The 24,764-nt window shown below is 43.7% G+C and overlaps 1 protein-coding gene across 1 annotated transcript in view; it reads right to left on the bottom strand.

The window, feature by feature from the left end:
* HIBADH (3-hydroxyisobutyrate dehydrogenase) overlaps positions 1–24,764 on the bottom strand; it is a 117,654-nt gene that overhangs the window by 2,289 nt on the left and 90,601 nt on the right. The window contains exons 5-7 of the mRNA XM_006133211.4: positions 24,554–24,687; positions 23,639–23,715; positions 9,277–9,433 (exon numbers count right to left, since the gene is read on the bottom strand). Of these exons, the coding sequence (XP_006133273.2) occupies positions 9,277–9,433; positions 23,639–23,715; positions 24,554–24,687 (368 nt within the window). The remainder of the gene's footprint in view (positions 1–9,276; positions 9,434–23,638; positions 23,716–24,553; positions 24,688–24,764) is intronic.

The raw sequence follows: 24,764 nt of genomic DNA, 5'->3' as shown, positions 1-24,764 counted from the left end.
CACCAAGGACGATGACCTTGTCATCTACGGAAGCGTTCTGGATGAGGTTGCGCAGATCACTATAGAACTTGTCCTTTTCTGCTGGATCTGTTTGAAGAGTTGGGACGTACATGCTGAACAGTGTGGTATGCTGCTTGCTTCTAAGTGAGAGGCGCATGGAGATAATGCGATCCAAGTGGCCCGTTGGTAAGTTTGCAAGTTTGGATGCAATGGAGTTCCTGACCATAAAGCCAACGCCAGAAAGGCGTTTATCAGACTCTGGCTTGCCTGACCAGTAAAGGGTATAATCTGCACCACGTTCTTGAAGGCTGCCTTCCTCGGAGAGGCGGACTTCACTAAGAGCAGCGATGTCGACATTCAGTCTTGAAAGTTTGTGGGCAACTAGAGCAGAGCGCTGTTCTGAGCGATCACTATCTGCTGTATCAATCATGGTTCCAATGATCCAGCAAGCAAGCTTTAGTCCTGTCACACCTTGGGAGGCAGGTGTGTACCTTATTTTTCTCTTTGTAGTTCAACTGCTTTTGAAGATGCCCGTTGACTGCCGCTAGCCAACTGGTAGAAATGGAAACGAGCTTTGGTTGGGCTACCTTTTCTAGGCCCCTCTCCATCTGGAGCAAGAAGTGCTATCCCTAAAGAAGGCTGCTTGGTCGAAGGATACTGCCGAATGATGTAGTCGTTTCTGGGATCAACATCAGACAACCATTACACTTAAACTGCCTGCATGCAAGATTGGAACTGCGGCTTCCAATGTCATCTTCCACCTGCCGTTTCGCCCCTTTCCCTTCGCTGCAGGGCTTGATGATAGAGTTGTTGTTGCTCATAGACATGGGCGTGCCCTTCGAACCTGCGCAATGGAGTTTTTAGGTGGAGTGCAGTGTGCACAGTACTGGTCCCACCCTTTACACCTGGGATTCATCTGCCATGGCCTAGCAAGCAGGGACAATGACAGCGAGGTCCCCGGGTCGTAGGTGTTATGTCAGAGTGTCCTCCTAGAAGAGTGGCCTGACAGTGTTAACGAGCTCCATCTGCCCAGGTTTGAAATCAGAGTTTTCCTTCTCTTAGGCTGGCTGCCAACCAAGGCTAACGAGCCCAACCTGACAAGGTCATCATCCTTGGTGACTTCAATGCCCAAGTAGGTAAAGATTCAAAAGCCTGGAAAGGAGTGCTTGGCAAGCATGGTGTCGGAAACTGCAATGACAATGGGAGCCTCCTGTTAGAATTCTGTGCGGAGCAGCAACTTGCCATCACCAACACCATGTTCCAACAGAAAGACAGCCTGAAGACAACCTGGATGCACCCTTGGTCTAAGTGTTGGCATCTCATAGACTATATCTTGGTGCGCCAGAGAGATCTTTGAGATGTTTTACTCACCCAAGTAATGCCCAGCGCGGAGCGTCATATGGACCATCGCCTTGTGCACTGTAAACTCTGTCTCCATTTCAAAGCCAAGCCAAAGAGGGGAAGTGCCCCAAGGAAGAAGTTCAGTGTTGGCAAACTCCGATCAATTGAAGTGAAAGCTAACTTCCAGGTGACTCTTCAGTCGAGGCTTGAGGATCCCAGCTGTCCCACAAACCCCTCTTCAGAAGCTCTTTGGAAATACCTCAAAACCACCATCTTGCAGACCTCTGAAGATGTCGTAGGGTTTTCCTCTAAGAAGAGCAAAGACTGGTTGATGAAAACAATCAGGAAATTCAAGAATTGCTGACGAGGAAGAGATCCGCCAATCAAGCGCATCTTGCTCAGCCGTCCTATCCTGATAAGACGACAGCCTTCTGTCTTGTATGCAGCAATCTCCAGTGCAAGCTTCGAGAGATTCAAAATGAAAGGTGGACCAAACTTGCAGAGAGAGCTCAGCTTTGCGCAGATACTGGTGACTACAGAGGGTTTTATGAAGCCCTGAAGGCAGTGTACGGCCCTTCGCATTACATCAAGAGTCCCTTGCGCTCTGCAGATGGCCAAGTGCTCTTCACAGACAAGGTGTCTGTCCTGAACTGGTGGTCGGAACATTTCCAGACTCTCTTTAGAGCCAACCGCATGGTGCAAGATTCAGCAATCCATTGTATTCCACAACTGTCAGAGAAAATAGACCTGGATGAGATTCCTACTCTAGAGGAGACTGTCAAGGCCATTAAACAGCTGAAAAGTGGCAACGCAGCAGGAGTCGATGGAATCCAACAGAGGTTTGGAAGCATGGGGGCCCAGTGCTGCACACCAAACTCCACGAGCTCTTTGTCTGTTGCTGGGAACAAGGCAAACTACCACAGGACCTCCGTGACTCAGTCATCGTCACTCTGTACAAAAACAAGGGGGATAAGTCAGACTGTTCCAACTACCGGGGGATAACTCTGCTCTCTGTCGCGGGAAAAATTCTTGCAAGAGTACTTCTCAACAGATTGGTGCCCACCATTGTAGAACTCCTTCCAGAGAGCCAGTGTGGCTTCAGAGCTAATAGGAGCACCATTGATATGGTATTCGTTCTTAGACAGCTACAAGAGAAATGTAGGGAACAGAACAAGGGATTGTACGTGACTTTTGTTAACCTTACCAAAGCGTTCGACACTGAGCAGAAAAAGTCTGTGGCTAATCATGGAGCGACTAGGGTGTCTCCCAAAGTTCCTCAACATGATCATCCAGCTACATGAAGACCAGCATGGACAAGTCAGACATGGCACTGACCTCTCAGGGACCTTCTCAATACGTAACGGTGTAAAGCAAGGCTGCGTCCTCGCGCCGACTCTCTTCATGATCTTCTTCAGTATGATGCTCCAAAGAGCCGCAGTAGAACTTGATGATGAAGACGGTATCTATATCTGATACCGTACTGATGGCAGTCTGTTCAACCTGAGGTGACTAAAGGCCCACACTAAGACAGTGTGGCAACTCATCCGAGAACTACTCTTCGCTGACGATGCTGCCCTTGTTTCTCACATGGTGACAGCGCTGCAGTGCATAACATCCCTCTTTGCAGAGGCTGCCGATCTCTTCAGACTAGACATCAGCTTGAAGAAAACAGAAGTTCTCTATCAGCCTGCAGCTTGGGAAGATTAGCGCCCTCCCTGCATCACCATTGGCGAGTCAGAGCTGAAGACAGTTCATCAGTTCAGCTACTTGGGGTGTATCATCTCCTCAGACACCGAGGTTGATAAAGAGATTGATAACAGACTGGCAAAGGCAAACTGCATTTGGAAGGCTGTATAAAAGAGTCTGGAGCAACAAGCATTTGAAGAAAGACACGAAGATTGGTGTGTACAGAGCCGTTGTACTGAGTACCCTCTTGTACGGTTCCGAGTCGTGGGTCACCTACTGGCATCATCTGCGTCTCCTTGAGCGCTTCCATCAATGCTGCCTCTGCACCATCCTTAACATCCACTGGAATGACTTCATCACCAACATTGAAGTCCTCGAACAGGTGGAGGTTACCAGCATCGAGGGCATCCTATTGAAGACACAGCTGCGTTGGGCAGGGCACATCTCCAGGATGGAGGATCATCGCCTGCCCAAGATTGTATGGCTGTATGGCGAACTCGCCACTGGCCACCGCGACAGAGAAGCACCAAAGAAGAGGTACAAGGACACTCTGAAGAAATCCCTTGGCATCTGTCATATTGACTACCATCATTGGTCTGCTTTAGCCGCGGAACGAGAGGCCTGGAGATGCACCATTCAGCAGGCTGTCTCCTCCTTCGAAAATACACGTAGGGCTGGTCTTGAGGACAAAAGGACATGGAGGAAGAATCGTGATACCGCAGCACTAAACTCAGAACAGAATTTCCCTTGCTGCCACTGCAGCCGAATCTACCTGTCCCGCATTGGACTCATCAGTCACCAGCAAGCTTGCATCAGACGTGGACAAACCCCTTCCTAAATCTTCGTTTGCGAAGTCAAGCCATGATGATGATGACATCTAGTTAGGAATAAAAGCTGTGTCTGGCTTGGTTAGCTGATTTGGGCTCACAGGGCATGGTCTTAGGGTTGCCAGATGGTTTCAACAAAAATACTGGACACACTTGACATTACATCACAATCTACATTACATCTTATTTAGAAGATACTGGACATTTATATTTTCTCAATCTGTTTCCTTAACAGAAAGCTCAAATACTGGACTGTCCAGTTCAAAACTGGACACCTGGCAACCCTACATAGGCTGCAGGGCTAAAAACTGGTGCGTAGATGTTTGGGCTTGAGTTGGAGGCCGAACCTGGGTTGGGACCCTTCACCCTTGCAAGGCCACAGAAAAACTCATACGGTGCTGGTTTAGTCACTATATTGACATCATGGGCTAGCAGCTGTCTACTGGACAATAGTTTCTCTGACTCCAGTGTAAGAAATGAGAGAAACAATCTTGCTCCTTTCTCCAGTGATGAATGAGATTCCTTCAGCTTCTGTGTCAGGCTGATCTCTGAAGTAGCATAAATGCTGTTACAGAACGATATACTGCTAAGAATCGTAAACTTCAGACTGTGAAGTTTCCAGCATCTTTTCTGTAGCTGTTTGAAGCTCCTTGAACAAGACTGAACTTTGACTCATCAGCATTCAATAAGATGTCCCCCGTGTCCTCTTAAAGCAGCTGCCTGCAATACTAGCATTTTTATAAAAGGGAGGAAGACTCACAGAAAATGACCTAAATTTACCTAAAACAACCACACACTACGGAAGCTGTGTGTCACGAAGCATTCTGCAACTTCATCAAAAACATGTAATCTCTGGGCGCAATCAGTTGCCTTTAAAATTTATATTCTGAATTTCTTCAGATGACAAAGTTGTTCTGACTGGGGTCTGGCTTTTCCTTGACCTTTTGGGAAAAGGCAGAATCAGAATATACTTTCTTGCCCCTCTCCCCCTTTTGGGAACTGGCACAATGGCTTCCAGATGTTGCACTATGAAAGCCTATAGCAATTTTTGCTGGATTTGGAGAAATATCAGTCTTATGGGGAAACAGTGGCCAACATTTTAAAAATAATTTGTACTGTTAAGAAAATACCTTATTTCTTTTATTTTCTAGTTTGACTTGAATCAGATTTTTCCATTCAGAACAAAACCCAAAGACTGTCCAAACCTAGCTTCAGAAACTCTCTCTCTCTCTTTTTTTTTTAAACTAAAAAGGAAAAAAGGAAAACCCTACCTTTGCCTCTACTCTGTCTGGACGAATCACCCCTGACAAGGGTCAAGATTAATATGATTTAAATCTAGCTCTTCCAAGAATCCTAAAAGGAAGGCTGTTATCAACACCTTTAATGTTAATGGGAGGAGAGGACTTCTGATCTGTAATGTCTTCTCTGTATAACCCTCTGACCCTTAAAAGGAGAAGCAATAAATTTGATCTTTGAAGTAAAATCTCCAGACCAGGGCTCATATTAGAGAGCTTGTCTAGACACTAGGTTACACTCCAGACTTAGAGACAGCAGAGAGGTGATTTCCAGAGGTGTTTTCTGTAAAATTTGCTACCAAAAACACTTGGAGTCTGTAATTTTGTCTGTGGGATCCATCAGTGGTGGAATCCTTTAATAAATCTTTCAATTATCACCATGTTTGACATTAGAGAAGATGAAGTGTTATGACCATCTTAGCTATCTTGTGGTCATTTGACTTTAAATAATTTTTCTGTGTTGACAGATACTTCAATTGATGCATATACATCAAACAGGGAAGTCTGAGAGGAAGAGAAGGAGATTGCCCTGATGAATGAACAAGATGCAAGTACTAATGTTGGGGGGGAGAGTCAGATTGCTTGTTTGCGTTTTTTTCTTTCAGGTTATTTCAGTTGTGTATCTCAGAACTGTTTGAGCCTTTGTTCCCTTGATCACCCTTGATAATCTTTGATCAGCCTCAATCAGCTTTGTGATCACCCTCCCCGTGTGGTTAAGGAGGGGATAGGGCTGACCTTGGAGAGGGGGATTTATAAGCCAGAGGCTAAGTTACTAGCTGGAGCTAGTAAACAGGGGACTACACACAGGGGTGTGTTTGGCTGTGCTTGTAGCCAGACAGACCACCTGACCATGGATGCCTCTACCCAGATTCCAGTGTGGTTTTGCAGACTTGGGCCTGCATTTCCTACTCACAGGAAAACAGGTTGGGAGGACTATCCAGTGTGAAAGATGGTGGAATGTCCCAGGAAGCAAGTAGGAGAGTTTACAGGAGGAGGTGACTAGACTGAGGAGTATCCAAATCCATGAGGAATTCCAGGAGAGAATTAATGTGGAGAATTAATGAGGAAGCTATCCAGCTACTGGAGACTCCTGGCACAACACTGGGGAAGGAGGAGATGGCTCTGTCACAGGGAGAACACTGGCAGTTGGTTACTTTCGGGCAACAGGCAGTGCTCTACCCACCATGGTGATCAAGAACAGTTACGCTTTGGATCAGCCTGTTAATGAGAGAGGAGGAATCATCTCCTTATGGTGGTGGAAGAGAAACCATGTACCCCAAAACTGGAAAGCCTGCAGCTACCACTCCCAGAAGGAAACGTAGGGTAGTGGTGGTTGGAAATTCTCTGAGGGGGATGGAGGCACCCAACTGTCACCCTGACATGCCAACAAGAGAAGTATGATGCCTCCCAGGAGCCCATATCCTGGATGTTATGGAAGGACTGTTGAGGATCATCTGACCCTCTAACTACTACCCCATGCTACTCATCCATGTGGGCACTAATGATACTGTGATGTATGGCCCTCAGCAGATCCAAAGTGACTACATGTCTCTGAAAGTACAAGTGAAGGCGTGTGGAGTGCAGGGTGTTCTCTTCAACCCTTCCAGTCAAAGATAAGGGTCCAGGCAGAGATAGCTGGAGATGAATGCCTGCCTGCGAAGATAGTGTTGTCAGGAGGCTTTGGCCTTCTTGACCATGGATGTTGTTTCAGGAAGGAGGACTGATAAGCAGGGATGGGGGTCTATCAATCTCTTTCATCAATGATTTAGATAATAGCATAGAGATACTCAAGTTTGTGTACCTCACCAACCTGGGAGGAGTTGCAAATGTTTTGGAAAATAGAATTACAATTCAAAATGATCTGAACAAACTGGAGAAGTGGTCTGAAGTAAATAGAATGAAATTCAACAAGGACAAATGCAAAGTACAACACTTAGGAAGAAACAATCAGTTTGCGTGCACACACCCACACCCACACACGGTAAAGGCCTACATAGGAAGGAGTACTATGGAAAGGGATGTAGGGTCATAGTAGACCACAAGCTTACTATGAGTCAACAGTGCAATGCTGTTGCAAAAAAAGTGTCTGAGGTACAACAATCCTGCTAATACACACAAGAGACAAGTAGTAATTCTTCCACTCTACTCTGTGCTAATTAGGCCTCAATTGGAGTACTGTGCCCAGTTCTGGCTTAAATTGCAGCAAGGCAGGCTTAGTTTGGAAATTATGTAAATCTTCCCTTCAGGGTGGTTAAGAACTGGAATAAATTGTCTAGGGAGGTTGTGGAATCTTCATCGTCTAACCTGCTATTAAAAATCTCCATACACCTATCAGAGATGGTCTAGATCGGGGTGGGGAACCTCCGGCCCAGGGGCCAGAAGTGAACACCAGCTTGCTTGGATCCAGCCCTCTAAGGCTCAGGCTCAGGCTTCCCCCTCCCTTAGCATTAGGGAGCCTGTGCTATCACTCCAGCCCCCTCCCTTACTTCTCACTTGTATGTGGCCCCCAACTGATTTTTCTGTGGGTCAGTGGCCCCCGCCACAAAAATGTTTCCCATCTGGCCTACATGGTGGTTGCTCCTGCCATGAGCATAGAGGACTCATGCTCTCAAGGTCCCTTTAAGTTCTATGATGTATGGCTGTGGCAGTGCTACATATGCTCCCTGAGGGAGGGGGGAAAGAGCATTGCTTCTCTCCTGTTCCCCCTCACCTCTCCTTGAGTGGCAGGGAAAGGTGGTATACCATCTCACATGGCATCCAGGTAACAGAGCCTGTCACAAGGTAGCAGCTGAGGGCTCTTGTCTGCTGGGGAAGGCAATAGTATCTCCTTGGCCTTGCTGCTGGTGAGTGGCCATTTTGGGCCCTGTTTGCTCTTGCTGCTGGCAAACAGCTAGCTGGGCTGCATTCCATCGCCACCTTGTTTATTTTTACCTAGTGAGCTGGAGCTCTTATGATTCCAGAGGCTAGGCCAATTGCCAAACTTCATTTAGAATTTGGATGTAAATTTTCCAATGTGGTAAAAATGGCAAATTGGCATGTGAGGTTTTTCTCCTTCCATCCCACATCTGGTTTCACTGGGGGCCAAGAGGGAGAGGAGTTAAACTGCAGTCAGAACACTGGTGGGTTCTACTGCAGTTGCTGGATTAAGAAGGTCTGATGTAAAGTCCCTGTGATGCAATGGGCTGCCTGGTGATGGGCACAGAGCATAACACTACGTGTCTAATGCAACATATTGTTCCCTTCAACCCATCACTCCTACTTTCTGCATGGAGTGGAGTGGATTGAAACTTTGGCTTCCAGCCAGGTTCCTCGGGCAGGCCCTAGTAGATGCCTTCATACCCATCATCAGAACTACAGAACCTGGGGCCATTGGTACAAAGCTGAAATCCACCCTGGAACAGCACAGTTGAGCAGTTAGGATTCCTCATTGGTTAACGGTTCTTAACCAAATGCAAACAATGTTAAGTCTCATTGTTTCTATATCTGTATGTGTTGCTCCCACTGATGTACCTACCTCACCTTGGGAGATTTAAGTCAGTTAACATTTGTGAAACCTTTTGAGAATGTCAATTGGAAGACACTGTGGGACAAATCCGAGGCTGGTGTAAATCACTTAACTCCACCGAAATTAACAGAAACACACTGATTTTTATCATCTGAGGATATAGTCCTACACAAATGCTAGGAATTGTTCTATATTGCTCCTAGTGGACTAGAAACACATGCTCCTGAAAGAACTCCAACTTCAACAAGGGGGAATGCGGCTTTGTTGATGGTCTTTAAAATACAGAGTCTAACACTAATTTTCACTGATACAACACTAAGAAAAACTCCCTTATAATTCTACAGCCAAACCTAGAAAGGACTCATCTGATATCTCAGAGTTACAGTAACATGTGTGGTCCTCTCCAGAAGTGCACACAATTTAAAATATCATTAACTGTTTTAACTGAGGAAAGAACATTTCATTCCACCCACTGCCTGCTAGAAGTGTATACACTCTTAGAAGTCTGGTAAAAGCTATTTGTGATATTCAGAAAGATCATCGCTACAAGACAGAAACATCTCTCATATATTCCGACAATCAAGAATAACAGAACATTTTTTTATACTGATGATTTATATACCTTAGCCATGAGTGTTGTTCCAAAGCCACCTTGGTAATTATTAGCAGAGGGTACTCCTTCCATTACTCCTGGAACAGGGTTGTAAGTGTCGCTTGACCAACAACGGCCTGAACTCATATTTAGGATTTTAGCCAGCAGTTTTGGGTCAAGCCCTAACCTGTCAAAGGTCAAGGAAGAGAAGTGTTAATGTCAAAATGAACAAGATATGGGTGACTTGTTTTATATGCTAGGACCACACTATTATTTCTCTCCTTCTATTGTAAGTCAAGAAAAATGATAGAGTATTGATATTGGGGGAAGGGATCCCCTATCTTAACTGAAAGGGCATCAATCCATAATTTAAACAATAAGTTTTCAAAGTTTCTGCCTTTTGTTCTATACAAATACCTTTCACTTAATTTTGAAAACACGCAAAAGAAAGGTCCTCTGAGAACAGCAGTTCTTTTATATGCCTATTACCCCAAAAAGTTTTCATTTATTCCACATGCTACTGCATACCTATACTTCATACCCTTACAACCAAATGATATTCATAGAAACTGGATGAACTGTTGCAAAATTAAGTATTGGCAAATAAAAGCTGCATTATGAAAGTAAATGTACATCCATAAATTCACCAACACATACTCTTAAATGCAAACAATTCAATATTAACAATAAAGAAATGGAAAGATGTTATCTCTATTAAATAAAACATTTACTGTTGTTCACATTTGCAAACTGGTTTTTATTATTATTAAATTTTCATTATACTATCTTGCTTATGAAGCAAATCTGCATGAGACTGTGAGATATGTGCTCTACCTATTCACAGACATGCATTATAGTTCTGGGTCAACTGCTGATAAGGTTACTGATCCCAATAAAACAAAGCTTGTCCGAGCAGAAACATCATTTGTTCTATCACTGAGCTGATGGCATAAACTGCTGTTCAATGTGTACTTTAAAAGAAATGTAGTCCAGATATTACAGGTACTTGAATACTCTTGAGTTTTTAACCTTATTATTTTGCATTTTTGCTGAATAGCAAATTGTGAATGTAATTATACACCAATTGCATTTATATTGAGAATTGGTAGCACTCTTTTAAAGGTTCTATTTATGTTCAGTTGTAAGCTCCATTAAAAAAAACAAACAAACAAACAGACACAATACTCTCCTATAGCAATACAAATCAGAATTTTTTGAAAGGCACTTTGAAACCTACCATAGCCATACACTTCTTGCAGGATAACAGACAATAGGCTAAACATAAAACATGGTCTGTTTCATATCATAATTCCAAGACAGTTTTACCTTATCACAAAGAGAAGGTTCCTCCTCTTTGCATCAGTTCTTTAATTGTGGCAACAACAGATCAGCAAGGTATTTGAATGAATCAAAACAATCTCTGTTGTAGCATGCAGTACTTAATTTATGGGATACTGAAGCGAATTTATTAGTGGAATATTTGCAAATATACAAATTATAAAATGTAACCTTATTTATTTAAGTGATAAATTCTCAGCTGGAAAATGACACTTTATATGGTGGCTCCTAAGGCATGGATCCTGCTCCCTTAGAAACAGGTCTCAGTCTCATCTCCTTTTTAAAAAAAATCCAATATTTTAAAGATGCTTTTTAGAATTACCACTGTTGGTCTCATATATAGGGAGGATGCTATAGCTCATGTAAGTGTGGGGATATGTCCCCACTGAGTTAAATTGGATTATCCTTCCATCCTTCTCGCTCTCCTTTTTTAGTTGAGCTTTCACATCTTATTTCCTTTGATTTTATTTTCAGTGCTTTGTCCCCACCGTTATGTTTTGATTGCATTTTAATATCATTTTTATAGTGCATCAAAGGCTTCTTAGAAGGAGTAATTTATGAATGAAAATATTAATGAAAGTGTTCTCATCCAAATAAACTGTATTTTGGAGCACTGACCAAAAAGAATATTATAACCTATAGGAATCCTGATCTCTCATCCACACAGCACACCAAGTTGCTTGTTCGTTCCATCTCCCAGACAAGTACTTCCAGCAGTGCAGCAGCTTCCAATGGAGTCTACACTGAAAGACTGGGCTGGGAGAAAGGGGATACATTTTAAAATGTACATAATCCCTCCTGCAAAATGAGCATTTCCTGGGGGCATTCCAGTCAGTCCTTGAGCAATATATATGTAAAAATACAGATACTGTAAATGTACACTAAATGTATTTTCAGCATTCGATGTGAAAAGGCAACGTACAAATATTCTTGCTTGGGCAGGGGGAGGAGGAATGTGTGTGTCAGTTTTGAATCTCTATTTTTTAAACTTTGACGCTCTTATGCGCCAAGTAGATTCTCTTCAGAAGACCTGCAATATTTTTTTTTCTTGGCAGCAAGTGTATCATTAAAAAGAGCAAGTTAGAAGTGTTTTGCATTTCATCTTTCTGAGGATTCATCTACTGGTGCATATATAACTGACAGTTAAAATTAGACATATATTAAAATCAGTTACTGAAGAAGTCCTCTGTCTTCCACTGCGCTCAAAGCTTGTAATGGTCTGAAACCAGCTAGAATATACAGTAATTGTCATTCAGTGAGAGTCTATCCTAGAAAGTCATGCTTCAGTGGAGAAGACTGAGTTTCCATTTGAAATCAACAAATTAATCCAAGACAGGTATCTGAAAGGGCAAGTTTAATAGGAAGCAGCTACTGGGCTCTCAACCATGATAAAATGTTATTGCTGTTTCCCTGTAAATTGGCTAGGAACATATGATACTTTCTGCATAAGAGCTCCATTGCTGTTCAAGAGATATACTGCTCAAGCTATCAAAATGATGACAGTCTGTCAGTCCTCATAATAACTTGCCACTGAACGTGGCAAGAGTATGTGCATGCGCGTGTGCATTTACAATTGGCCAAATGTTCCTCCAGACACACAGAATGCAGTCAATATCCCTACATTATTTCTAATGTAACGCAAAAACAATTGCTGTGTCAAATCAGTGCATCTTCAGCAGAAATACTAATGAGCTACCAGGGAGGTAAAAACTAAGATAGACACACAGATCTGAATAAAAATACGAATAATTCTATGCATTAGCCAAAGCCCAGCCACATTAAGGTTTGGGAGAAAAAAATACTTTACCAAATTATTTTAATGTTTTCGCAAACTCACCTCCTATTTCAGTATGCAGCAGTAACAAAGAAGCAGTAAGAGCCACAAGAAAGGCAGGTGGGACTGGGACTGCCTGAATGAGACTCTCTGGGATCCCTCCAATTGAGTAAGATTTCATCTTGGATGTCTATAACTCATGAATGCAAAGATGAGTAATTGGCCTAATTCTGGCAAGGAACATTCTCTGGCAGTGGTAGCACATGAAGTCTCTATCTCATCAGTGCCGACACCAGTGGTGCTGAGACAGGCCTGGGCAAATCCTTACATTGGGCTCTCTGATCTTCTTCATGGAGACACTGCTTGATCTCAAAGTGTCGGGCACTATTCTTCATGGTAGTCATCCACAATATCCACCTGCCTCTCCCCAGGTGTCAGCATCAATGTTGCACTTTACCAAGGTGTTCTTAAGGATGTCTCTCTAGAGCTTCCTCTGCCCGCCAGAAGAGCTTGCCCCAGTCCTCATCTAAACATAAAATATCTGTTTAGGCAAATGTGTGTCAGGCATCCTAACCAATGTGACCAGACCATTGTAGCTGCCTATAGGAGACTGTTACTTCGATGCTGCAGGAATCAGCCTCTGCAAGGCTGCTAACATTGGTCCATCTGTCCTGCCACATGATGCTGTTTAACGGTGGCTGGGGTAATGAGTGGTCTGTGAGCCCTATCACTCCCGAATCTTTAACTACTAGGACAGAATCCCTTCACAGTGGGCGACCCTAACGGCCGACGGATGCCCCAAGAGTCTGCCCCGTGGAGGCGGCACGACTCAGCGCTCAGCTCTTACTGCGTTTACCCCTGACCGCGGCAAGATAGCCAAACCGGCTATGGCTCTTTTGTTTGTGTTCGGTTCTGTTACAGCAACAGGAGGAGTCAGGTTAAAACTTAAACAGTTACTACTTTATTGTTACAAGGCAAGTTTAGCTGTTAAATGTTACTGCTGTGTTACAGATAACAGACACTACAAAGACAAGACGAAATACAATAAAAGTCACTTAAAAGGTATCATAACACGATTTGGTTCTCCGAGCTCTTATTGAATGTGCGCAAAACAAACACCTAGAAGGTATATTCTCACCTCTGCGATCCTTACTCCGGCAAAGCCAGTGTTTCTCTCAATCCCAATGGGAAGCAGTCGGTACAAGATGAAGGCGTCCCTAAAGTCTCGGGGGTCCAGGACAGCAAGTATATGGTTGGATCTCCAATTAGAGTGGGGCATAGGACCCGACTTTAAACCCCTATGGTCACGTAGATGCTTCTCTTGTCATAAAATGCCAATTAAGTTGGAACGTCTTTGTGACGCCCGTTCCCCCAGTGAGTTGCCAAAGCTTAATTTGCACCTGTGAGGTGGAGGTAACTAAATCATTAGGGTCGGACATTCTTTTCCTGATGGGGCGGCAGATTCCTCTTCTGGGACGGTGTGTAGGCATATCAATTACTGGCACCAGCCAAGGGCAGCCCGAGGCCCCGATCGTCTGCTGGCCCAACTGCCGCTGTTATCTGGTTTCTGTCTAGCATCCAGGGCCATAGTTATTCCAGAACCTCTGGAGGCCCTGGAGCCTTGAAGAGTTTCGTTCCCACAGATTCTCCCTCCCAAGGATTTCGGAGGGAGGACGGGGGCGGGAGGGGGGTTTCTGTCTGGCTACAGATGCCCAATATTTTCTTCAAGTACACTTTAGGAATTTCTCTATATCTTTAATATGACGTCTATAGGGAGTACAGGCTTCAGTTTCATATAGCGATGTGGGGAAGACTATGGCATTGTAGACGTTGATCTTGGTCTGTGTCTTGATGTCACAGTCATTGAAGACTCACCTCCTGTCAGCCGACGGTCAGGGCAGTGAGTCCCTTATGACTGGCTGAAGTTCTTTTAAATTGTGCTTGGTTCTGTTACAGCAACTGAAGGAGTCAGGTTAAAGCTTAAATAGTTACTATTTTATTGTTACAGGGTAAACTTAGTTGTTAAATGCTACTGCTGTGTTACAGGTACAGATAACACAGACACTACAAAGGACAGGACAGAAATTACACTAATAAGTCACTTACAGGTACCATGAAACCCTTTGGTTCTCTGAGCTCTTATTAAATGCATGCAAAATAGACACATAGCAGGTATATATTCTCACCCCTGCGTTCCAGACTTGGCGTGGCCAGCGTCTTTCTCTCAATCCCTCGGGAAGAAGTAGGGCGAGGTTGGGCATCCCACAGACCTCGGGAGACAATCAATACCTGCCAGCAGGTATAGATGATTGGAGCTCAAATAGGGTGGGCTGCTGAACCTCTTTTATACCCCTTGGGTCATGTAGGCTTCTTCCTGGGCTCAAGTGGCCATTAAGGAAAAATGGCTTTGAATGCCAAGTTTCCCACGAAGGGTGCAAAGCATAATTTACACCTGGGAAAATGCAGACAATGGGCACCTCTAGTATGTGATGGGCGAAGATTCCTCTCTGGGACAGTGCAGGCGTGTCAATTACTGGTACTAGCCATCAGGGCGACGGGAGGCCCTGGGTCATCAGCTAGCCCATTTACTGTCTGGTTTCTGTTTATGGTAGAGTCAGGGACAGGTAGCAAACCTGTGTTCCCAGGGCATCAAAGGCTGACTGCCTTTCTCTTGCTCTCTGGGGGGGGGGGGGTAAAACAAGATGGGGCTCGTGGAAAAACAAGATGGGGTTTTGTGTCTGGCTACACCTCCATAAATGTCCATAAGCTACACTGGCACTGGAGACTGAATGGTGGATTTTATCGTCAGCACTGCTTCTGAGATAGGGGAAGATACTGACATTCTCCAGCACTTGGCTGATGGTGGGTTCAGGTAACAATGTGGTGGGTGTTGGCTGAAAGAGAACCATGATCTTTTGTGTATTGAGAGTCAATCCCAACCTGTGCAGCAAAAATGTAAATGATTGCTTGGAGACCATCTTCCGAGGTGGCACTGACCTTGGCATCATCAGTGTACTGAAGTGCTACCACTGACGTTGTTGTGGTCTTGGTCTTGGCTCTGAAGAAGCCCAGATTGAAAAGGCTACCATCCATCCTGTATGTTATTTCGACTCTGCCTGGGAGGTCATCTCCAATAAGCTGAAGCATGGCTGCCAGAAAGATATTAAATAGTGTAGGTACTATCACACACCCTTGTTTAACTCCAGTCCTTAAGTCAATTGGTTCAGTTGCATCACCATTGTTGAATATTATGGCCTGCATGCTGTCAATGACAGCATTTTCAATGTGATCACCAGTCTACCTGTCCGTGTCGATATGGATCGTGAACCCTCCATCTGAGAAATCCAAGCAGACGTAAACGAGATGAAAGACAACAAGGTCACATGCACTGATGGGATCCCACTGAGATATTCAAACAAGGAGGTCCTTCCCTGCTGTTGTGCCTATACTCCCTCATTCTGATGATCTGGAGAGAGCAAACTATGCCCAGTGAGCTCAAATGCCATCATAGTGACCATCTTTAAGAAGGGTGACTGAAAAGACTGCGGAAACTACCAAGGGATCTCCTTGCTTTCAACCGCAGGTAAAATTCTCGCCTGAGTCCTTCCGAACTGTCTCCTTGCACTGGTTGAAGAAGTCTTTTCGGGTCACAATGAGGCTGCTGACCAGGGTGAAGAAAAACTTATATGATCTTCTCTGCCCATTTAATACAAGAGAAGTGTTGCAAACAATGTCAGCCTCTGTATGTGGCATTCTTCAGTTTGACAAAAGCATTCGACTCAGTCAACCACGAGGCTCTCTGGAAGATCCTGCGATGCTTTGGCTGTCTGCCAAAAAAATTGTCTATATTGTACGTCTCTTACCTGACTGAATGAGACTAAGAAGTAGCTGAACTCTTGAGAAATTTTCAGTCTGAGGTGCTTTGGGTAAGCAGCAGCTGATATTTCAGATAATTACTCACACAGAAGCTTTAGAGACTCACTCATCACTAGTATAAATGAAATGAGTATGTCAGCATAGTTTTTATTATCCAAGAACTTTGTATAGAATATTAATAATTGCACAGGACTTGATGAGGGTACAGACCCCAAAGGGTGATGTAGGAAGAATTTTGTCTGGAGTCACTCTCTCCAAAATTTCCCAGTGTTCACCCAATGTTACATCCCCATGGGGGGGGCATAGAACATTTCTTTTCCATGTGCCAGCCCAGCTCTTCTCCACCCTGTTGCATCTTGTGCCCCATGGATGCATAGAGATAGCCATCCTGAGACTAGGTACAAGGACAACAACTTGTGCTTGGCTGTTCAACATATAAAAAGAGGAGAACATTCTTGTGCTCTTAGTCCTGCTTGCACACCTACAAAACAGCCAGGCACAACCGGTCCTATAATAAAACTAATGGAGAAAGAAGAATCTCTTGCTACTCTGGAGGTGACTACTCTGTCATGATAGACAGAAGTCTGGACTTGGTTTTAAGAAATATAAAGGGCATTTTTTATGAAGGCTACTGATAAAACTTGTAGCTCTTTCATGCCTCTCTAGCTCCGTAATTATAAAATCCCGAGCTGCCTACTATCCCCACCAAAAAGGCACTCCTTAAAGGTACATCGACATTACAATTAAAACCCCACAGCTAGCCAGAGCCAGCTGACTCAAGCTCAAGGGGCATGGGCTAATGTCCCAGGAAAAGAGGGCAAAAGAGTTTATTCCAGTGCTGCTACTGATCAGGAAATCCCCCACAGTAAAATTAGCTCCCTGAAAGTTTTTCACCACAGGTGTGATTAGCACCCTCCAGAGCTTCAGATCAAATCCATTCTCACCTTTGCAGTGAATTAAAATGTAGTTGTATGGATTGGTGATCATCTTTTTCCCTGGTGTAAGACTGGCCTATTTCTAGGCAATTGTATAAAGGTGTGTCCAGTAGAGATGGCAACGAGTAGCTGACTAGACGGCAGTGTAGACATTCAGGTCTGGCCTGAAGCTCAGGCTCTAGGACTTGTGAGGTAGGAGGGTTGCACAGCTTGAGTTGCAGCCCAAGCCCATATATCTACACTGTAATTAAACAGTCCTTTAGCTTGAGCCAAAGCAGCTGGCACAGGCCAATCATAAGACCCTAACTGCTGAGCAGACATATCCTTCCCTAAGGCAGCATAGGCAGCTACAGAAAAGACTCCTAACTACACTGCAGGCAGCAGCCAGCACCACATGACCTAGTTGTAAGTCATATATTCACAGTAGTTTCTTTACATTTTCAAGCTTTATCTTGCTAATACAGTAAAACCTGTGTTATCTGTCACGCTTGAGGATTAGGGCGTTCCAGTTATCTAAAAATTCCGGTTATCTGAGGGTCCCATCAACATAGGAAAAACCAATGGACAATAATAGTAAAACTCAAGTTTTTAATATTGGTAGTTTTGTAGTGTGAGGCAGTTGGTCTCACATGTCTATTTTGAGTTAAAGATAATTAGTACTTCTTAAATAAAAAATTGTTAGGCCAATCATGGTAAACCAAGCCAGGTCTGTGCACCTGAAGATGTGACAGTACTGTCGCTGGGGGCAATGCCGGCTAACAAAGTTTTCTGGTTAACAGAGTGCCTGATAAATGTTTCACTGTACTACATTTTTACCCGAGAACCAAGAGACCAATAAAAGGAGACCACTACAAACTGAGATGGTTAACAACCGAAGGAAAAAAGTTATCAGACTGAAATCTCAATTTTAAAATTACTCATTGAAGAAATGCAGGTGCCTTTTCTCCAGTGCTTTGGTACAAATTCTGTGTCTACACTGGCATGAATTTCCGGAAATGCTTAAAACAGAATACTATTCCGTTTTCAGTTTTTCCGGAAAAGGAGCGTCTACATTGGCAGGCTGCTTTTCCGGAAAAGCCCTTTTTCTGGAAAAGTGTCTGTGGCCAATGTAGACGCGCTTTTCCGGAAAAGAGCCCCGATTGTCATTTCCGCGATCGGGGCTTTTTTCCGGAAAAGACTACTGGGCTGTCTACACTGGCCCTTTTCCGGAACAGTGTTCCGGAATAAGGACTTATGCCCGAGCGGGAGCAGAATAGTTTTTCCAGAATAGCGGCTGATTTTGTACAGTTCAACGTCGTTGCTTTTCCGGAAATTCAAGGGCCAGTGTAGAAAGCTCGCAGCTTATTCCGGAAAAGCGGCTGATTTTCCGGAATAAGTGGCCCAGTGTAGACACAGCCGTACAGTTTTAGCAATATACACATACACTCATACATATGCAAATGCATGTATACCTGCACACACATGTGGTAAACCTCTCTCATGACTAGATATTTTCACCATCATACTGCAGCACTAAACTGGGAAAAGAAAAGCTCCAAATCAAAATGTATGGTACTTCCCTGTATTCCCTGCCATACATCTTTTCACTACCTGCTATCATCAATATTATGGGGAGGGATAGCTCAGTAGTTTGAGCATTGGCCTGCTAAACCCAGGGTTGTGATCTCAATCCTGGAATCTGGGGCAAATCCGTCAGGAATGGTATTTGGCCCCTGCTGTGAGGGCCGGAGACTGGACTGGACCTCTCAAGGTCCCTTCCAGCTCTATGAGATGGTATATCTCCATTTATTATTATTATTATATTCATAAAAAGCCATGGAATGATTAGAAAAAATAAGGTAATTCAACAATTTTAAAGACTTGCCAGAAGCCACTTAATCTAACTTCTGATTCCAAAACTAACTAATAAGTAAACACTTCTGATAAAAACAGCCATCTTCATTGGTAAATGAGGTTATCATACTAGAAGATATACCATTTCCACACTTGGAGCAAGTGGAATATAAATATAGCAGTCATGTAGTGACCATAATACTGTACTCTTTTTGTGGGAGTTTACTGACTGGGAAATTTATGCTCACTGATATTTCATGCTTGAACTAGGGGGTGCTAGCTTGAAGTGGTTTCCATTATATTCAGCGGGGGATCTCAAAGAAGCCAGCCCCAACCAGAGTGATTGTGTTACTGGCCCCACCCTCTCCCGCCCCTTCTTGTCACTGCCCCACCCTCTCCCTTCATGGCACCCCATCCCACCTGCAGGGATCACTGGGGGCAAGGGGCAAGATCTGGCATGGTGACCATGGTTGTGCCCCTCCTGCACTCCCTGTAGTGGCAGGAGCCACAGAGAAGTGGAGCAAGTTCAGTCGCCCAATGCGCTCTGTTTCCCAGCAGGCTGCTGACCACCAGGCCCCCCCAAGGGATCCCTGAAGCCACATTCTTGGGGAACAGGCTGCTATGGGCTGGGGAGAGAGGGCAGGGCAAAGGTAGAAAGGGGTGGCCCTTGGGGGTGGGACTTGGGGGCTAGTAACAGACAGCCTCCTCCCCAAGAGTTCCGTGCTGGATTGTTCAATTGCTCCAGCCAGGCCTGGTCCACGGGCTGGGAGTTTGAGACCCCTTATGTATAGGGTTTACCCATTTGGTTCAACGGCACTTATCACCTCCACTATGGAAACTGCTCCAATCCACCTTCCTCTGAGCAATTTTCTCTTTAAACTTGTAAAGCTCTGCGGGGGAAGCTCTCTGTAAACAGCAGAATCTCAATTATCCAACCTAAACGGGACCGAGAGGTGGTCGGATTAACAAAAATGTCGGATAATACAGAGTACAGAATTACTGTACCTATAGTTGATTCAAGTGGCCTGGCCCCTTCCTTCCCTGCAGCCCCTGGGTGGGGGCCGGGAGAATGGCCCCGCTCGCTGCCCTGTCACTCCGGGCACTGCTGCTGCTGCTCCTGCTAGCGCCGCTCAGTCCCCATTCCTGCCTGGCCCCTTCCCTCCCTGCAGCGCCCGGAGTGATGTGGCAGCAAGCGGGGCCATTCTCCCAGCCCGCGCCCGGGGGCTGCAGGGAGGGAAGGGGCCAGGCAGGAATGGGGATTGAGCAGCGTGTCGGCAGAAGTCTCCAACCCGTGGGCTGGACTCGACTCTCAATCGCCCGCCGTGCGCTGCAAATCAGCTGGGAAGGAGAAACGGGCCAGGTCATATGGCAGGTGACCGGGGGCAGCATGGGGTTTTAGTTTTGCTTTCAGGGGCTGCTGCTGGAGCTTCTTCAGCCGGGGAGGCTGCATGCAGCATGGCACACCAGGGTTTATCCAGCTATGTCGGATAAAGTGGAATGTCGGATTAGCAAAGGTCGGATAATCAGGACTCTACTGTACTGTATTTGGAACAAATTTGTCATTTCAAAAAAATGTATATTGTCAATCATCTAGAAAAGTGATTCCAATCAATCTATAAGAAAAGTGCTTGTTTTAGTGATTCCAAACTAATACAAAGAGATCCTCTGTTTATAAGAAAATGAAAGAAATGCAGCACGGTTAGCAAATTCTGTAATGGAGAAGAAATTCATTAATACAAAACACAAATATGAGCGGTTTTCACACTCTTAAATAAAGTATCTGTCTCCTTGGAAAGAGAAACCCAGGGAAGTTACTTTGTTTGGTTATGGATTATTTTCATTTGTGTATCCAATTTCTCATTTTTCTGCTGGACATTTCCTTGTTCCTTTCCATCCCCTGCTCAATAGTCAACCTTCTCTGCCAAATACACTAAAAAAAAAATATCCCTCTTAGTTTCAAGTTAAAAGGTACCAACAAGCCTTCTCTGTTACTGGAAGTTGCACTTTCAGTACCAGACACGTTAGCTTAGTCATGCTCAGATTTCCACTTCTCTAGCCCCACCTTATCTACAATAAACAACATTCCAATTGAATACTGTTCAGTATAATCCAGTTAGATGACATATGATCACGACAACCCCAACCTAGTGGCTAGTATAGACTACCACAAGTTGTACTCAGCATACTGTCAAATAACTGATTATACCACATCAGACAAATTGTTTTGAAGGACATCATATAACTTGAAATATTGAAACAAAAATCACACCTGGAGTTTATACACCTAAGAATTTCTTTGCTATAAAAATCCTACTCTTGTTAAATGTGGAACAAGTGCTCCCTCCATAAGCTTGATCCAAAGCCCATTAACACCCAGGAAAAGACTATTATTTACTTCAGTGTGCTTTCATTAGGTCCTCTATAATAAAACCTCCTGCTATTTGGTATGATGAACACTCTGTCCTCAAGCAATGCCCAGTATAGGAATACAGTAAAACTGCAGTGGTCCAGCATCCAATGGTCTGGCACTCCTCATGGTCCGGCACCATCTGAAACCCGGAAGCGCTCCAGGCAGCCGGACAATTGGAGCTGCTCTGCCTCCGGCTTCCCCGATTCAGCTGCTGGTCAGTTTCAGTAGCGGCTGACTTGGGGACACCTGGGGCAGAGCAGCTGGGCTGCTCCCGGGTTGGTCCCGCAGAGCCGAGGGGCGCATCCCATCCCCCAACTCCATCCCAGACTCCTCATAAGCCCCCCCCCCCCCGATAGTCCGGCATATCTGATAATCTGGCACCCCCTGGGTCCTAAAAGTGCCAGATTATTGGAAGTTTACTGTAATAGGGTGTTACACGTCAACGTGAGCTGCATTACCATTGCTCTTATGTGAGAAGCTTCCACAGTGCCTGCCTTCACTAAAATCTGGCATTAGTATGCTACTTTCATAAAACCCAAATTCAGTCAAAACTCTTGAGAGAAAACATTAACCTGCAATAAGATTATCCAGACACCTACAGGCTATAATGAGCTGCAACCACCAATTACTGTCACATGGGATTTGATGCCAGGAATATGTGTTCAAGGCCTCTTAAAATAAAATAATACATAAATAATGAAGTAAAATAATCTATAGAAATGTGGACAAAAACATGAAGCTATGGAATTGATTTTTCATTAAGTGAACCAAGACTCAAAACAGATCATGATACAGCTTTACCACCCTGAATTACAATAGTTGTACACAATCTTACCAGTTTTTATTACGGTTTAGTACAGATATGCTTCACTATCCTACAGACGCTCAATTTTAAAATGTAAATGGTACAGGATATTGATAAACCAATTAGCACTGATGCAAAGCAAATTCCTCTTTTATCTCAATTACAACATGACAACTTAATAGGTCAAGATAGTCTAACATCTGAGACAAGGGCAATTCAATAAAACAACTGCATCTTGATATGGTAATTAAGAGGAAATGTGAATCCATTACCCTGCCTTTTGTCTGAGAGTGTGCGCGCGCAGATCTTATGCAATGTTTATTTAAATTTTCGAATCTCTCTTGCAGTTTTTTAGTTCTTATCAAAGACCATAGTATGACGGTCAATAGTGAATGCACAAATATCTTTAATATCTGTAGTTTCTAGAGGGTGATTGTAAAGATGTATTTGAAAAGATGAATAATTACTGAAAACCTAAGAAGCTATGCATTTACAGGATAATCTTAGAAGCACAGACTTTTTCCTTTTATAAACCTACAAATGGTATTTATATTGATGTAAGCTTGAGCAAGAGAATCAAAGCTAAAAATATTGCAAGATTAATTACATGGTTTGTTACATGTACAGGCTCACACAGGACTGAGAACATGTAAAAACTCCTAAAAAAAATCAGTATCTTAAAAATGAAATAAAAATTAGCTTTGTAAATTAAACTGTCTGAAAACGTTGCTACTGACAAGTTAGATCTGTTACAGAAAAATGTTGCTCTTAAAACAGGAAGTAGTTTAAGCAAAGTAATGGAATATATTTTGGATTTTTCATAAGAAAGTATTTGTAATGATTAGCATGAAAAACAAGAGTTTGACAGGAGAGTAAACAGACATTTTATGACTGCATCCTAGTTTCTTTGAGATGTGCACAAATGCTAGAGATATTTTTAGCACATTTTGGGACAATATTTAATGTAGACAAATAAAACAAAATGGAGCCATGTGGAACCAAAACTCTTGTGATATACAGTACATAAGCCTATACTTCAAATAAATATACCTCTATGATATCTGAGCACATTTACATTTTATAGTGCACATATCACCACAACAGAAGAAACTGAGACATCATAGAAAAAATATAATGTGACCGTAGATATCGGTAACATTTTATGACCACTGCAAAGAAAATGTCTTGTTCTCAAGGGTTTTATTCTTGGTCAAATAAACAAGTCTTACTGCATTCTAATAATGAAACACTTCTACATTTGTTTCTGGCACAATCTCATCTATGCCTTCTGATCATCATTCTCTAGCCACAGAAAGTTGACCACCACTGCAAAATAAACCAAACAAAAACAAAAAACCCCACCAAAAAACCCACAACACAACCCACTTACTAATATAATAAACACATAAAATCCAACAAACCTGATACCAAGATTCATAGCCTCAGCAGTTCCAATCATACTGATAGCTAAGAGCATGTTGTTGCAGATCTTTGCAGCCTGAAAACAAATTAAATACCTAGTAAGATTCTCAGTTTCCATGTAGCATTCACATAGGAATTTTTTTCACCTGGGGTTATAGGCCCATATGAAGGAATTTCTGTGTGCACGCGCTTTTTTTGTTAATGTGGACCAAAAGGATGTGAATGCACCCCCCCACGGTCCCTCAAGTAAGTGGGGGAAATCAGCCTGTCTTTCCCCAGCCAGCCAGAGCATGGGGGACAGAGGCTCTAGCAGTGCGCTGCTCCTGCCTTCCCCTGGCTGGCAGGAGCATGCTTACCTGAGGAACCATGGGAAGATGGTACTTCCACACTCTTCTCACCTCCACTGTGTACGGGCCTGGGTTATGACTGAATATGTTTAAACAGAGGCTGTCCTTAAAATGTAACACTAGTAAGTACCAATGTACTATGGGATCATGTCAATGAAGGCTAACTTATGGATAGTTGCGATAGTGTGACACGTTTTTGGTTGGCTACAACAGTATCTCCACTTGCTGTGCTTTGAGCATCTGGGCTACTTATTCTTTCAGACTATACCAACAAACGAAACTGCAAAGCACAGTCTTAACAAGCCAAACTGAGAAAATGCTAGTTCAGATGTGTATTAGTGGTTACCAAGCCAAGACGCTGGGTAATGGTAACATGAGATCTTTTGTAGAAGAATCTGCACCTTTTCGCAGATACCACCATCTTATACTGGATTTCACTGTGGATTCTGGTTAAAGGTAATTTACTCACGATAGATTAAAGGGAGTTGGGTTAAAACGGAAGACAAGTATGGTAATTAAAAGGGAAAGGCCAGGCTGATTTAATACCAAACATGCAGCAAGCATTACCTGTCCAGTTCCAACCTCTCCACAGTAAATCACATTGGAACCCATGCATGTTAGCAGTTCTTTGGCAGCAGCAAACTCTTGTTCCACTCCACCAACCATGAACGTTAGGTTCCCAGCTCGAGCAGCTCCAACACCTGAAACAGTATTAGATTCACTATCAACCTTTTAAAGGATGAAACATCTTGTGCTTAACATTACACTAGCGAACCAT

Source organism: Pelodiscus sinensis, chromosome 2 (genome assembly GCF_049634645.1).
Source record: "Pelodiscus sinensis isolate JC-2024 chromosome 2, ASM4963464v1, whole genome shotgun sequence".
In the NCBI taxonomy this organism is placed as follows: Eukaryota; Metazoa; Chordata; order Testudines; family Trionychidae; genus Pelodiscus; species Pelodiscus sinensis.
This window is presented reverse-complemented; position numbering and strand designations above follow the sequence as displayed.